This window comes from Ylistrum balloti, unplaced genomic scaffold, assembly GCF_031769215.1.
Source record: "Ylistrum balloti isolate Yb309-2 unplaced genomic scaffold, AGI_CSIRO_Ybal_v1 Utg370556, whole genome shotgun sequence".
Classification (NCBI taxonomy): Eukaryota; Metazoa; Mollusca; class Bivalvia; order Pectinida; family Pectinidae; genus Ylistrum; species Ylistrum balloti.
The window spans coordinates 274,281-290,527 of record NW_026782350.1 but is presented as its reverse complement, the minus strand read 5'-3'; the positions used below and the strand labels follow the sequence as shown (position 1 = coordinate 290,527).

At 36.9% G+C, this 16,247-nt stretch overlaps 1 protein-coding gene across 1 annotated transcript in view; it reads right to left on the bottom strand.

Moving 5' to 3' along the window:
• Positions 1–11,607, bottom strand: part of LOC132556246 (uncharacterized) — a 139,812-nt gene extending 128,205 nt beyond the window's left edge. The window contains 2 exon segments of the mRNA XM_060220630.1: positions 444–918; positions 11,280–11,607. Coding sequence (XP_060076613.1) covers positions 444–918; positions 11,280–11,607 — 803 coding nt within the window.
• Positions 11,608–16,247: the final 4,640 nt, after the last annotated feature.

Sequence of the window (16,247 nt, the reverse complement as noted above, 5' to 3'; positions counted from 1 at the left end):
TTTTGTCCTATAATAAGCCCACCGATATCTAAAACTGTTCAGTAAAATAACAAACAGAACCAGATTTTCATCCTGTAATACCTAAAAAAAAAACCCATTCTATTGCTGTTCAATCATTTTAGCATCAAAATCTAATCCTTTGTCCTGTAATAAGCCCATCCATTCTATTGCTGTTCAATAATTTTAGCATCAAGTTCTAATCCTTTGTCCTGTTATAAGCCCACCCATTCTATTGCTGTTCAATAAAATTAGCATCAAGTTCTAATCCTAACATGTCTTTCACTTTTAGTGTGATTTTGATTTACTGTAAACATATTTGTTGGGTATTTAAGCTTGTGCTGTCGTTGATATTTGTCAATACAACAAAATTACTCCCCATGAATATCTATACATAATTAACAACTAGATGTTATATATCTATTGGCCTTCTGTATATAACGTACCTGGTTTCACCACCTTCTTCATATGAGCTGAGGTACAGTCCCTTTAAGTCCTTCTTCAGAGGTCCGGTGAATGTGATCGACAGATGATATGTACCATTACGAATCATGTTTTTATTTAACGTAAACGTCAACAGTTGCTGTGTTGTGTCTTCGCTCATACTATCAATTTTGATATCTTCAGGAGCCACCTTAGGTTTTATCTCTGTTTTGTCGATTACAAGTTCTTTAGAATGTATGATGATTTTGTTTGTGGCCGTTTTACATTTAATTTCAATATTCACTTTTCCTTCAAATGTAAATTGATCCGGATTTGGGCCGTACATGTGAGGAGTCATCTCAAGGTCATACTCCACTGGCGCAATCGTTTTGGGGAGTCTGATGAATTCAACCTGCGGTGCTGGCGTTTGCAAACTGACAGGAGGTGCTGCAGTAGTCACAATGTGGGGTGGGAAAGTGGAGCGAGGACAAGATTGACCTACAAATACAAAAGATATTCAATCATACACATACATCATTTGATACTCTGTGAAATTTTATGCAAAATATTTTATTATAAAATCATAGATAACCATATACAGGTGGCAAGGGCTGTTAACTGACACTGATCCCCTCATTCTATTCTAATTTCAGGAAGGAGGGTCTACTTTATTTCTGACAATGAGAGTTTGACTAGTTTTAATGAGCTGCCTAGTAATGCTCATAGCATAAATGATTTTCCTGCAAAACTGCCCTGTTATCAGTGTTATAACATCCATCACATAACTACCCTGTTATCAGTGTTATAACAACCATTACAAAACTTCCCTGTTTTAAGTGTTATAACACCCATCACATAACTACCCTGTTATCAGTGTGGTAACACTCATTACATAACTACCCTGTTATCTGTGTAATAACACCCATTACATAACTACCCTGTTATCAGCGTGATAAAAACCATTACATTACTACCCTGTTATCAATGTAATAACACCCATAACATAACTTCCCTGTTATCAGCATAATAACACCCATTACATAACTACCCTGTTATCAGTGTAATAACACCCATTTCATAACTACCCTGTTATCAGTGTAATAACACCCATAACATAACTACCCTGTTATCAGTGTAATAACACCCATTACATAACTACCCTGTTATCAGTGTAACACCCATTACATAACTACCCTGTTATCAGTGTTATAACACCCATTACATAACTACCCTGTTATCAGCGTGATAAAAACCATTACATTACTACCCTGTTATCTGTGTAATAACACCCATTACATAACTACCCTGTTATCAGCGTGATAAAAACCATTACATTACTACCCTGTTATCAATGTAATAACACCCATAACATAACTTCCCTGTTATCAGCATAATAACACCCATTACATAACTACCCTGTTATCAGTGTAATAACACCCATTTCATAACTACCCTGTTATCAGTGTAATAACACCCATAACATAACTACCCTGTTATCAGTGTAATAACACCCATTACATAACTACCCTGTTATCAGTGCAATAACACTTGTTACATAACTACCCTGTTATCAGTGTAATAACACCCATTACATAACTACCCTGTTATCAGTGTTATAACACCCATTACATAACTACCCTGTTATCAGCGTGATAAAAACCATTACATTACTACCCTGTTATCAATGTAATAACACCCATAACATAACTTCCCTGTTATCAGCATAATAACACCCATTACATAACTACCCTGTTATCAGTGTAATAACACCCATTTCATAACTACCCTGTTATCAGTGTAATAACACCCATAACATAACTACCCTGTTATCAGTGTAATAACACCCATTACATAACTACCCTGTTATCAGTGCAATAACACTTGTTACATAACTACCCTGTTATCAGTGTAATAACACCCATTACATAACTACCCTGTTATCAGTGTTATAACACCCATTACATAACTACCCTGTTATCAGTGTTATAACACCCATTACATAACTACCCTGTTATCAGTGTAATAACACCCATTACATAACTACCCTGTTATCAGCGTGATAAAAACCATTACATTACTACCCTGTTATCAATGTAATAACACCCATAACATAACTTCCCTGTTATCAGCATAATAACACCCATTATATAACTACCCTGTTATCAGTGTAATAACACCCATAACATAACTACCCTGTTATCAGTGTAATAACACCCATTACATAACTACCCTGTTATCAGTGCAATAACACTTGTTACATAACTACCCCTTTAACACCCATTACATAACTACCCTGTTATCAGTGTTATAACACCCATTACATAACTACCCTGTTATCAGTGTTATAACACCCATTACATAACTACCCTGTTATCAGTGTTATAACACCCATAACATAACTACCCTGTTATCAGTGAAATAACACCCATAACATTACTACCCTGTTATCAGTGTTATAACACCCATTACATAACTACCCTGTTATAAGTGTTATAACACCCATAACATAACTACCCTGTTATCAGTGTAATAACACCCATAACATTACTACCCTGTTATCAGTGTAATAACACCCATTACATAACTACCCTGTTATCAGTGTAATAACACCCATAACATAACTACCCTGTTATCTGTGTAATAACACCCATAACATAACTTCCCTGTTAACAGCATAATAACACCCATTACATAACTACCCTGTTATCAGTGTAATAACATCCATTTCATAACTACCCTGTTATCAGTGTAATAACATCCATTTCATAACTACCCTGTTATCAGTGTAATAACATCCATTTCATAACTACCCTGTTATAAGTGTTATAACACCCATAACATTACTACCCTGTTATCAGTGTAATAACACCCATAACATTACTACCCTGTTATCAGTGTAATAACACCCATAACATAACTTCCCTGTTAACAGCATAATAACACCCATTACATAACTACCCTGTTATCAGCGTAATAACACCCATAACATAACTTCCCTGTTAACAGCATAATAACACCCATTACATAACTACCCTGTTATCAGTGTAATAACATCCATTTCATAACTACCCTGTTATCAGTGTAATAACCCAGTAACATAACTACCCTGTTTTGTGTAATAACACCCATTACATAACTACCCTGTTTTCAGTGTAATAGCACCCATTACATAACTACCCTGTTATCAGTGCAATAACTGGTTTTGTGTAATAACTACCCAGTAGTGGTTTTGTGTAATAACATCCATTACATAACTACACTGGTTATGTGTAATATGACCCATTACATAGCTGGTTTTGTGTAATAACACCCATTACATAACTACCCTGTTATCAGTGCAATAACACTTGTGTACATAACTACCCCTTATCAGTGTTTTGTGTAATATGACCTAAGCTGGTTTTGTGTAATAACACCATTACATAACTACCCTGTTATCAGCATTATATCAGCTATAACATACTAGTGTTGTATTTTAAATATATATCTATCATATGATACCCTTGACATAGATTTGTTATTACATGTGTAATATGACCCAGCAGAGCTGGTTTTGTGTAATATGACCCAGTATAGCTGGTTTTGTGTAATATGACCCAGTAGAGCTGGTTTTGTGTAATATGACCCAGTAGAGCTGGTTTTGTGTAATATGACCCAGTAGAGCTGGTTTTGTGTAATATGACCCAGTATAGCTGGTTTTGTGTAATATGACCCAGTATAGCTGGTTTTGTGTAATATGACCTATTATAGCTGGTTTTGTGTAATATGACCTAGTATAGCTGGTTTTGTGTAATATGACCCAGTATAGCTGGTTTTGTGTAATATGACCCAGTATAGCTGGTTTTGTGTAATATGACCCAGTATAGCTGGTTTTGTGTAATATGACCCAGTATAGCTGGTTTTGTGTAATAAATATGACCCAGTAGAGCTGGTTTTGTGTAATATGACCCAGTATAGCTGGTTTTGTGTAATAAATATGACCCAGTAGAGCTGGTTTTGTGTCTGAATCTCTCTCACCAAATGAAGACTCAAATGTAAGATTCTTTGTTTATTTATCACTAATGGACTTTTACCGGAAAAGCTGAAGGTGTATAAATTGGGAGATGTTGCTGTGAGACTTATTGTGAGTTACCTGATAAAATTAAAATCTTATATAAAATTATCAAAAATGATATTAACATGGGTGGGGGAAGGGAACATGGGAGATAGGCCAAGTGTTCCCAAAGTGTCAAACTACGATGCATTGTGTTCTCAAAACGAGCATCACGTTCATTAGAGCAATACCCCCTTAACATACAAACAAACATATATCACATGACATGATGACATCACAGAAGAAAAATTCGTTGTTGGTCTACAGCAATAGGAAATAAACGGAGTGTGCAAGAAACGACGAAGAGAAGAGTGTGGACTTGGTCAAATTTCCCGGATGACAACAACAAGCAAGGCAAATCAGTAGATCATTTCCGGATTTCGGTGGATTGTAACTTTTAGAAGTGGACTGAACAAAATATCCGGGATTCTGTAATGTCTGTGTGTTCATGGTTGCAACAAAATCATGACATAAATTTTTTTATTAACATACTAGAATTCATTGTTAAGACCAATTATTAAAAGTGCAATTCATTTTTACATTTCAAAAACACTAGTTTCATGATATTTGTAAATTATACCTTTCAGATTTGTATACAGTTAATTCCACCCGTCACTATCACAAGGGAAAGTGCTGTTGATGGTAGATAGAATTATTGAGTATGTAAGAATATATGGGATAGTATCGCCGACCCAGATATCTTTATATTTATCAACAACGAGATCTTATGTCGGACAAGCGTCTGAATACATACCACGATGTACCTCGGAAACTAGCTAGATTGTGATGTCACTGGGTTACAGTCTTATTGAGATACTGTTTACACAAGAAGTGGAAATGATAGTGTGTGGACTTTAAAGAACTCCAAAGAGATTTTGACCAATCCTCAACAATCCTCTTCTAAGAATAGTTCTTCTATAAAAACAGTTTTCCACCCTGTACACAACCATACCCCATTCTAATAGGAAAGAACGCATTCGTTCTCTCGTGTAAAAGTTTTATTCGCCAAGAAAGGTAAAAAAAAACATGGTTGTGAAATATACTGAAGGGTATTTCTATTTTTAAAACACACACAAATTAAAGAACAAACATAAGGAGGACGAAAACATGAAAATGGTCGAGATTATGGTTGACAACATCTTTGTCGAGTTTGGTGGTCACGGAGATCTTCCAACAGACTGTTGGCACACCTGTGGGATCTAACTGGCCCCGTCTGTTGACTGGCATGCTTTTGTTTTCATACGAGACTGAATTTATTGAAAAGCTTATACAAACAGGTCAAAAAATACCTTACAAACTCGTTTAATTTGGGAGCCTGAAGCTGGTTCCTTGTTCCTAGTCCCTAGTTCTGGAACAGGAATCCAGATCCTAGTTCCGTTTAAGAAAAACGGAACCGGAAACCAGATCCTAGTTCCTTTTATGAAAAACGGAACAGGAAACCAGATACTCGTTCCGTTTAAGAAAACCGGAACAGGAAACCAGATCCTCGTTCCGTTTAAGAAAGCTGGAACAGGAAACCAGATCCTTGCTCCGTTTAAGAAAACCGGAACAGGAAACCAGATCCTCGCTCCGTTTCAGAAAAACGTATATGCTGGCAAAATGGAGAGTCCAACACGCATGTTATAAGGTTAGTTCGGAACAGGACTCAGTCTTGATTCAGATCGTTTTTTTTTCCATAATTAGAGCTGACATATGAGATCTGAAAAGCCTAATAATTAAGTTTTTTTTTTTAGGATACTTCGTGCGTTACCCCTTCCACAGTTTTGAGCATGAAAAAAAGTACACAGCCAGCAGAGCTGTATAATTTAAAAAGACGTGCTCAAAAAGGTATTCCCAATGTCTAAAAAATGTTTTGAATCTAACTGTCTCTTTTCAACAGGTACGTCACCAAATACCCTAAACGTATTACTTTCTCAAGAAGATGAACTAGTCAGCGAGTTTAACTGGGTATGAAAATGTCACTATCTAGAAAAGCCTGTTGAACAATTCTTGTGTCCGTCGTCTCATACCATTGGCAAGACGCCGAAGCTTGTTCTAAGGACTCTCTTCTACGCCTGAATTAATGCAGTCCGTAATTTCCCAACTGTTTGGCGTTCTGAAGCCCGTGCATTGCATTTTTGTCGGAGATATCCCACACATGCTCATCTGGGTCAATGGCTGATGACGTCGTGGGATCGTCTCTGTCGCTTCTTTCTGAGAAAAGTGTGACACTGGTCGGGTTCTGTGTGGTTTGGCATTGTCGTTTATTATATTACGCCGACCTGCCAATGGATGAACATTTAATTGCGGAACACATGAAGATCCAAGGATCTTATTACAGTGTCCCTGCCAGTCTAAAGTTCCATCAAGGACTTACAAGCAAAGCTTACAGCTAGAGAAAAAGCATCCTTTAACAGTAACGCCACCACCTCTGCACGCTGTTGTTCCAAAAATGTGATAATGACGGTCTTGGACGCCTAACATGGACCCGTGTGTCGTGCTAGGTAATAAGAGTTTTCATCACCAAGACCTTATATTCCACATCCGACGATCACGTGCAGTCTTGCGTTTTGACGCCTCCCAGTCAATAGAGAACGTTTTTACCAATCGGCGAGAGCGAAGTTGCGCATGTGCAAATGTATGTTGAGAGTAGGCATAATTTGGTGGACATTGTCACGGTCCTCTCAGCCTGTTGGCAATGGTAACTGGGTCTCGCCTAGCCTGTCTACACAGAAGTCATATTTCTCTATTTGTTAGATCTGCCCGACCTGGGACGCTGGTTAACAAGCCCGGTTGGATTCCACGCTTCATTTACCAAGAAATAACAGAATGTCATACAATCTTGTACCATTCCAGAAGCTTGTCATCTTTCAACATTTGCAAATTTGCAACACACATTTTGAAATATACAGTATGAGTACGTTTATGATTTACCCGCCATTCACGCGCAAACACTGCAAATCTTAGCGCTACTTATCAGTGAGATGAACATTATCTTCGTAAAAGAAACATCAAACCTGAACTGACAGTAGCGTTTCCTGTAGTCGCCAGTTTGATGTATAATGTTTATGGACTTGACAGATGTATGAAGTTCGCTGTTGGCTTCCTCATCCTCGTGTAGGATTTTTAATAGCAAGCAGTACCAGTTAATAGTATTGCCCTTCTTTTTTAATTATGTATATGAGAACGTGCAAATCATAATGTAAGGTTAAATAAAAAAAACTTCCTGTTTTCAACAACCCTACTGACTATTAACTTTTTCATGGAATTTTCGAAGAAGCCTTATTAAAGTCAACCGTCATTCTCCTGTATAGAATTTGTTAAATTCTTTACCAGCCTTCCCTAAAGTTTTCAAAAGTGTTAAAACATCTTTCTTTCCTGGCTTTAGAATGCTTACCAAATTAACATTGATATTATATGAACTTTTAAGATGAATGAAATTTTATCATGATTTTTATCCTTGTGTGTGTTTTTTTTCACTCTTTACTGCGAATATACTGATCGCAATTCAAGCATGCTTATCTGAACTACATGGCGTTGCGATATTGACTCCCGGCAACATAGCCACGTTAAGTTCATCACCTCAATGTTACACCTGTACAATGGTAGAAGCGGCTTACTGGCCTAAATTTGTGTCTATGTTATCAGACTGGGTATTATCCTCAGACAAGCCAATGGCTATTACACTCGGAAAATACTGATTGTTCTGACATCTTAGGAAACGGTTGGTTACAAGAGACCTCTAATCCTGACCACAACACCCGTTAACATTTTAATATATAAAACTAATTTATTCAAATAAAAATGTCAAAGGTGTTATCGGTGTCACCCCTCCTGTTTACATCCCGAAAACCAAAGGCACGGACTTGGAAAATGACGGACGTCAACAAGAATCCCTTATATCACAAGACAGAATGTTTTACCAACTTTATTGTGACCTCTTCCCAAATACAGTGTATATACTGAATTAAAATAACTACAGTCACGTGATTACACAACAGAAATATTTTTTCTTGTATTAGACTACATACTATGGAAGCGTATTAATACAACTTTAAATTTTTTTCATTTTATGTTTTACACAAACAAATCTAAAAATGTTTACACGTTAATCCATAAATTTGACACCTTGATCTATCAATTTTATACGCTAATCTTTTAAATTTTACAACTAAATCTGAAAAATGGCTTTTATCTGTAAAATGTATATATTAATGCTTGACTTGTTTTCCGAGCGGTTGACAGGCAGTTGGCCGAGATTATTTGATAGGGTAGTGTAAAATTCACAGATTAAAGTGTAAAATTCACAGATTAAAGTGTAAAATTCACAGATTAAAGTGTAAAATTCACTGATTAATGTGCAAAATTTACATATTAATTGGTAAATTTTACACATTACAGTGAAAACTTTGGAGATTAATGTGTAAAATTCACAGATTAAAGTATACGATTTACAGATTAATGTGTAAAATTGGTTTTGCATATGGTGGTTGTTTGTTATCTGTCTACGACGATTATAATTCGTCATAGTGTTTATGATTAATGATAGTTAATTCTTGAGCGGAACTTTTGAGAGAAACGGATTAATAAGCTTCAGCCTCGTTTACAAACCTTCCGCCAGTCTATGTTTCGTTATGGATATCAATGATTTTATTTAAGTATTGTTTAAACATATTTGTCATGACGTTTATGTACAGTGAAAAAAGACGCAACGAAAACAACTTTTCAGTATAATTATTACGGAGTCGATTTTTTTTTTCTCAGAAAGTGTATGTACATTTTAATTGACCCAGTATAACTATATTCCTCCATATTATCACAGTATTCAAAATGAGGACTTGATTTCAGCCGCGCAATCCAAGACACGGTTACAGCCTTGTTATAATTACTGTCTCGACATGGCTTTATTTGGCGCCGAATCTAGCGAAAAGAAAGATAAATATTGACTGTTTTCAATTCTGTGTTAACTGTCTGACCTACTTCAGTATCGAGGCTGAATCCTTGTGTATTTCTATGGATCTAAAAGAAACTGATGATTAAATGACGAACTACCGCATCAATACAACGAGTTATGCAATACCGAAATGTTTAATCGCTATGACATGGAGGTGTCTTTTACTGAAAGTCAGGTAGATTCGACTAAATTTGAAAGACTTCCTGTCCTTGTTGTAATTAGTTATAATAATAATCTTGTCCGGAGATCGTCTCTATAATTTTTCAACCGATTGCTATTAAATTATGTAGGATTTGTAACCATTAAATGAAGTTGTGTTTTCCTGCACAACAATTTGATTAAACCGTTTCTAAACGAGTTACCGCCCCTTGCTATATCGTGTTGAATAGTTCGGTGTATAAAGGTGCTTAAACATCTGTTTTTATTAATTGTCAATGAAACTGAAAATAAGTTAAGAATATTTTTTTTAAATCTTCAAAATATTTTTTATTCATGTTTTCGATGGATATAAGACTTTTTAATCATAAAGATTAGCTTTTCTGATATAAAACGAGAAATTACAAAAACAACCCAAACAAAACAAAAACACGTTGAGAACAACAAAATTCTAGGGGAATAACGAAAATATCATGTCCAGGAATGATGAATGTTTATAAAGTAGAAAGTTGTATTTCAACGTGTAATAGATATGTAAACTTGCCACGAGAGAGGAATTCCATTAGTTAGTGATGTACATATATAATAGTTTGTGCTCTAGGCGGCAAACTTTTCATGACTACTTACATTTAATTGTAGTACGTAATCGGGGTACAAAGTAGAGTCATCTTAAGAGTGCAAATATTTAATTTTTTTTTTTTTTAAAAAAACGTCCCCACATTGAAAAGAAACTGACCAATGTCCGTTATGACATCAAGTCTGTGATCCTATCAGACACCGTGAATGGCTTCCACTACTCTATATCAGATGTCTTTTTGTAGGTAGCCATGACTATGTTTCGTTTGTGTAGGAGTTTAAATTCATTAATTACTCACACATTATGTATCTTCTTTGAATGTGATAACTCTGCGTTGCTTTGACAAATATTGAATTTGTTGATATTGATTAAATTTTTTATTTTCAATTTCTTTTCATAACCCCCCCCCCCCCCAAAAAAAAAAAAAAAAAAAAAAACAAAACAAACAAAAAAACAAAACAAACAAAAACAAACAACAAATAAACAACCTGACAAACAATTTGTGCGAAAGTATATAGGAATCACCTTGTCTGTCTTCTGTCCATCTGTCCAACACATTCCTTCTACATCGTTTGATTAAGGATTTCGTTAAAACTCGTTACATGATAGTACCGGCAAAACTATCATTTTTCAAAAGATAAAACAGCATCTATCGATTTATGTTCTTGCATGTTGTGATATTCAGCATGATATACAACACAATTTTACACACGTGTGACGCTTCTACACACCTGACACGTGGGTATAAAGCGTTACTTAATACATATGTGAAAAGAAACGTAAAAAATTAACAAATATTTTCAAATAAATAAATATAGACCCAATTTGTCAAACAGAAAAGGAAACAGGAAAGAGATATTTTTCCGTTGAAGAATTACTAAATAGAATCTATATAGATCACAATCGGAGATCATACAGTAGACATACCTGCATATATTTTTCATTTCAAATTTATAATTCCAAAGATTTAAAACATTTAGCTGTCGTTAGTGATGCTATGGGCCAAACAACGCCGGTGAATGGGATTTCCAGGGTAGAAATGAACCAAATGTGACCAAAGAAATTAAATGTAAAATTTGTTCGATATATTTGATACTTACATATACCATCTCGGTTGTCAGTTGCCATGGTTTTGCATGTTTTAGACAAATCCTGCGAGGATGGTGTTGAACTAGTTCCGTTATTTTTGTTCTTTCCACCTGTTTCTGCTGCTGCCTGACCCGGAAGTACAACCTCGTCTTTCGCACATGCTGATGTTTTATCCTTTTCAGTGAAATGAACAATTAAGCCGACGCCGATTGCTATGGCAACAGCCACCGACACGAAAATGACACCTGTAGTAATCTTCACAAAACAGCCTCTACGCGATTTGTACGAGGACGTCGCGCTGGCTGTTTCAGAAAATGTGAAGGATTCGTATTTTCCCATTATGATGGAGTGAATCCCTTGTACAACGAAAAATGTCTAGAAATACTGATAAACGATTTCTAGCTCCGTTTCGTCACATGTTGAACAGAGGTCAAAGGTTATGAGTTATTCTACGTATCAGAGATTTTGGTTGATTAAAATTACGAACTTAGAATATTTGTTTAGGTTTTCCTGGAACGTTTTTAACGATACCTAGGAGAGTATACTTCGGACAAACTGACCGCTGTCCACTACGCGATGTGACGGCTACTGGGGATCGGTACTCCGTCGACTCAAAGTGTGGTTACACTCTCAGAAGATGTATCCCATAAACCGCGGTGTTGTCGAACGGAAGTCATCAATAGCGTCTAAAATTATGTCAAACATTGGACATTTTATATACATAGGTAAAGATAACGTCACTCTATGGGACCTGGTCTGCCCTGTAGGCAATTTGTACGAGTAGATAAGATTGTTGACCATTGCTGCATTGCAATCACACTGTGGGACATTGTCTCATACCGAAAAAATAAACGTGTAAGAGTATTTCAAACTGCTTAGGGGGTGGGGTAGGGAACTGATTGATAAGCTGTGAGTGAGCCTTGTATTGAAGAGGTTAAGCAAGGGTGTCCTTTTTCAGCTCTACTATTCTCCGACTACTCTGTGTACCTGAAAACTGGTTTCATGATGTAGCACTTTGAAGTAAACAAGGAAATTGACTTTTGCAAAATGGGGCAGTGATTCAATATTTGCAGAAGAAAGGTCTATCACCTTAGGATACCAACACTGATATGGTAGCAACACTAGGAGATTATGCCCTTCATATGCGACAGTGAAAAGGCGGAGTGCGAATTAAGCGTGCAGACAGAGCCTTGGGGATGACGACCGTCCTTGAACCTGGCACTGTTGCAACCTCAGTAATGGTCAATAAAGTCCGTGATACTGTTATGACTGACAGGTGAGTTACAGAGAGATATATAGCCAGTACAGTTGGGATTTCACAGGAAAGAGTACATTCCCTTCTTATAGAAGATCTTGCAATGAAAAAATTCTCAGCCTGTTGGGTACCAAGACTTCTGACAGTTGATCAGAAGCACACCAGGCGGACTTTGTCGCGTGCTAATCTGAACCTTTTAAAGACAGATCCTACTAACTTTCTGCAGAGGTTTGTGACTATGGATGAAACATGGGTCTACCATTTCACCCCAGAGGCCAAACAGTCTAAACCATAGAAGCACCCTGGTTCACCCCAGCGAAATAAGACAAAGACTGTTCCATCAACTGGAAAGGTCATGACCTCAGAATTCCAGGATACTGATTTGGTATTCTGATGGTAGATTATTTGCAAAATGGCTGTCATTAACGATTGTGGCATTGAATAGATTGAGCATCGGTCTCTTTCGCTTGATCTCGCTCTATCGGACTTTCATGTATTTCCAACATTCAAAAAGGTCATTTCCGGTATCCATTTTTTTGAGTTAGTAAGTCGAAATTTCGAGTTGTTATCTCGAAATTTCGGGTGCGACTTACTAACTCAAAATTTCGGATTACTAACTCGAAATTTCGAGTTGCTATCTCGAAATTTCGGGTTAATTTCTCAAAATTGTCGGTTTAGTTATTTATACGAGTGGAATGGATTGTTGGCTCATTCTTCGTTATTATCACAGTCCAGGATAAGCCCTCAAAGCGAAAAATTTGCAGACAGACATTTCCAGGTTTATAAAGGTACTGGCCCCACTTGTATAAAACATCTCAACTTGAGATTTCCTCAAGTTGAGATTTTCCTCAGCTGATATCTCCTTGAAAATATCTTGTATGAAAATTCCTCAAGGAATTTCAGGACATCCTAGCCGATGACTTCCTCCTGTTCCTTGAGAAAATTTTATACAAGCCGTTTTTGAGGAGATATCAGCTGAGGAAAATTTCGACTTGAGGAAATCTCAAGTTGAGATGTTTTATACAAGTGAGGCCTGGTGTGATATGTTGTACAATCACATCCTGTGCTCCAAAATTTAGCGCCCTTGTAATCACTGACGAGTCCTAGAAAGAAGAAGTAGTGATACGATGCATTTTAAGAAAGGCACTTAACTTGTATTTTTTGTCATCGTTTCGAATTCGAATTTTTCGAATTAAACATATTTTATTGTAAATTATTTACCAAAGGATCGGGCACAAGTTATTTCAATTTATAGTTGGCTTTTCCTCAATACTTTACAAAACAAAAACATCACAATATCAAGTCATCAATAATTTACATAAATATTGGCTAAATATATTCATCGTTTGTTGATGAAATAGAACAAAATGTATTATAAACAATGCACAAAACACGTTACACAACAGCGCGATAACACGTGGGTATTGTTAGATTTCTACTAGAATCTATTTAGAGAGGAAAGTTTTAGTTTCATTGACAGTGACTGTAACAGCCGTATGAGACAATGGATCAAATTTATCGTTACAGCCGCGTGGGAAACGTTTTGGTAGTATAAGTAACTACTATATTGGCAAGTTGTTTGGTAGTTACCGTAACATCCGTATGGTACACGTTGTCTGTTAGTTACCGTAACTACCGTATGGTACACGTTGTTTGGTAGTTACCGTAACTAGCGTATGGTACACGTTGTTTGGTAGTTACCGTAACTACCGTATGGTACACGCTGTTTGGTAGTTACCGTAACTACCGTATGGTACACGTTGTTTGTTAGTTACCGTAACTACCGTATGGTACACGTTGTTTGTTAGTTACCGTAACTACCGTATGGTACACGCTGTTTGGTAGTTACCGTAACTAGCGTATGGTACACGTTGTTTGGTAGTTACCGTAATTACCGTATGGTACACGTTGTTTGGTAGTTACCGTAATTACCGTATGGTACACGTTGTTTGTTAGTTACCGTAACTACCGTATGGTACACGTTGTTTGTTAGTTACCGTAACTACCGTATGGTACACGTTGTTTGTTAGTTACCGTAACTACCGTATGGTACACGCTGTTTGGTAGTTACCGTAACTTGCGTATGGTACTCGTTGTTTGGTAGTTACCGTAATTACCGTATGGTACACGTTGTTTGGTAGTTACCGTAATTACCGTATGGTACACGTTGTTTGTTAGTTACCGTAACTACCGTATGGTACACGGTGTTTGTTAGTTACCGTAACTACCGTATGGTACACGCTGTTTGGTAGTTACCGTAACTACCGTATGGTACACGTTGTTTGTTAGTTACCGTAACTACCGTATGGTACACGTTGTTTGTTAGTTACCGTGACTACCGTATGGTACACGCTGTTTGGTAGTTACCGTAACTAGCGTATGGTACTCGTTGTTTGGTGGTTACCGTAACTAGCGTATGGTACACGTTGTTTGGTAGTTACCGTAATTACCGTATGGTACACGTTGTTTGGTAGTTACCGTAACTACCGTATGGTACACGGTGTTTGTTAGTTACCATAACTACCGTATGGTACACGTTGTTTGGTAGTTACCGTAACTACCGTATGGTACACGTTGTTTGTTAGTTACCGGAACTTCCGTATTGTACACGTTGTTTGTTAGTTACCGTAACTACCGTATGGTACACGTTGTTTGGTAGTTACCGTAACTACCGTATGATACACGTTGTTTGGTAGTTACCGTAACTTCCGTATGGTACACGTTGTTTTTTAGTTACCGTAACTACCGTATGGTACACGTTGTTTGTTAGTTACCGTAACTACCGTATGGTACACGTTGTTTGGTAGTTACCGTAACTACCGTATGATACACGTTGTTTGGTAGTTACCGTAACTTCCGTATGGTACACGTTGTTTTTTAGTTACCGTAACTACCGTATGGTACACGTTGTTTGTTAGTTACCGTAACTACCGTATGGTACACGTTGTTTGGTAGTTACCGTAACTACCGTATGATACACGTTGTTTGGTAGTTACCGTAACTTCCGTATGGTACACGTTGTTTGTTAGTTACCGTAACTTCCGTATGGTACACGTTGTTTGTTAGTTACCGTAACTACCGTATGGTACACGTTGTTTGGTAGTTACCGTAACTACCGTATGGTACACGGTGTTTGTTAGTTACCGTAACTACCGTATGGTACACGTTGTTTGGTAGTTACCGTAACTACCGTATGGTACACGTTGTTTGGTAGTTACCGTATGGTACGCGTTGTTTGTTACTTACCGTAACTACCGTCATATATGTTAAACACACCACCTTTTCTATATTTAGACACGCTGACTCCGAATGTACGTTCGTCATTACTCGCGTGTTTATTTTGACCAAGGCATGAACTGAACTGAACCATACCCCTTTCTGACGGACAATATCTTCATCGAGTTTGGTGGCGACATAAACTCACAATACAGAGTTTTGACATATGTAAGTTCATGAAAATTAATAGAGACGTTTCAGGGTCGTCAGAGTGATCTTATTAAGAAATGTTTTATTCCTCTGTGCGTTTAGAAACTGCACGTTTCTGATGCTTATTTGTTTGTCTGTTGGTTCCATTATTGTGTACCTTGCTCTCGATTAAAAACGTGACATAATTTACATGGTGAGTGTCCTCCATGAAGTAGAAGGCGCTTACTCTTCCGGAACACATGGTCTTATTCTTCTTGTAATTCTTTTGTTCGTATTCTGGCTCTGTTTTGTTTAATTG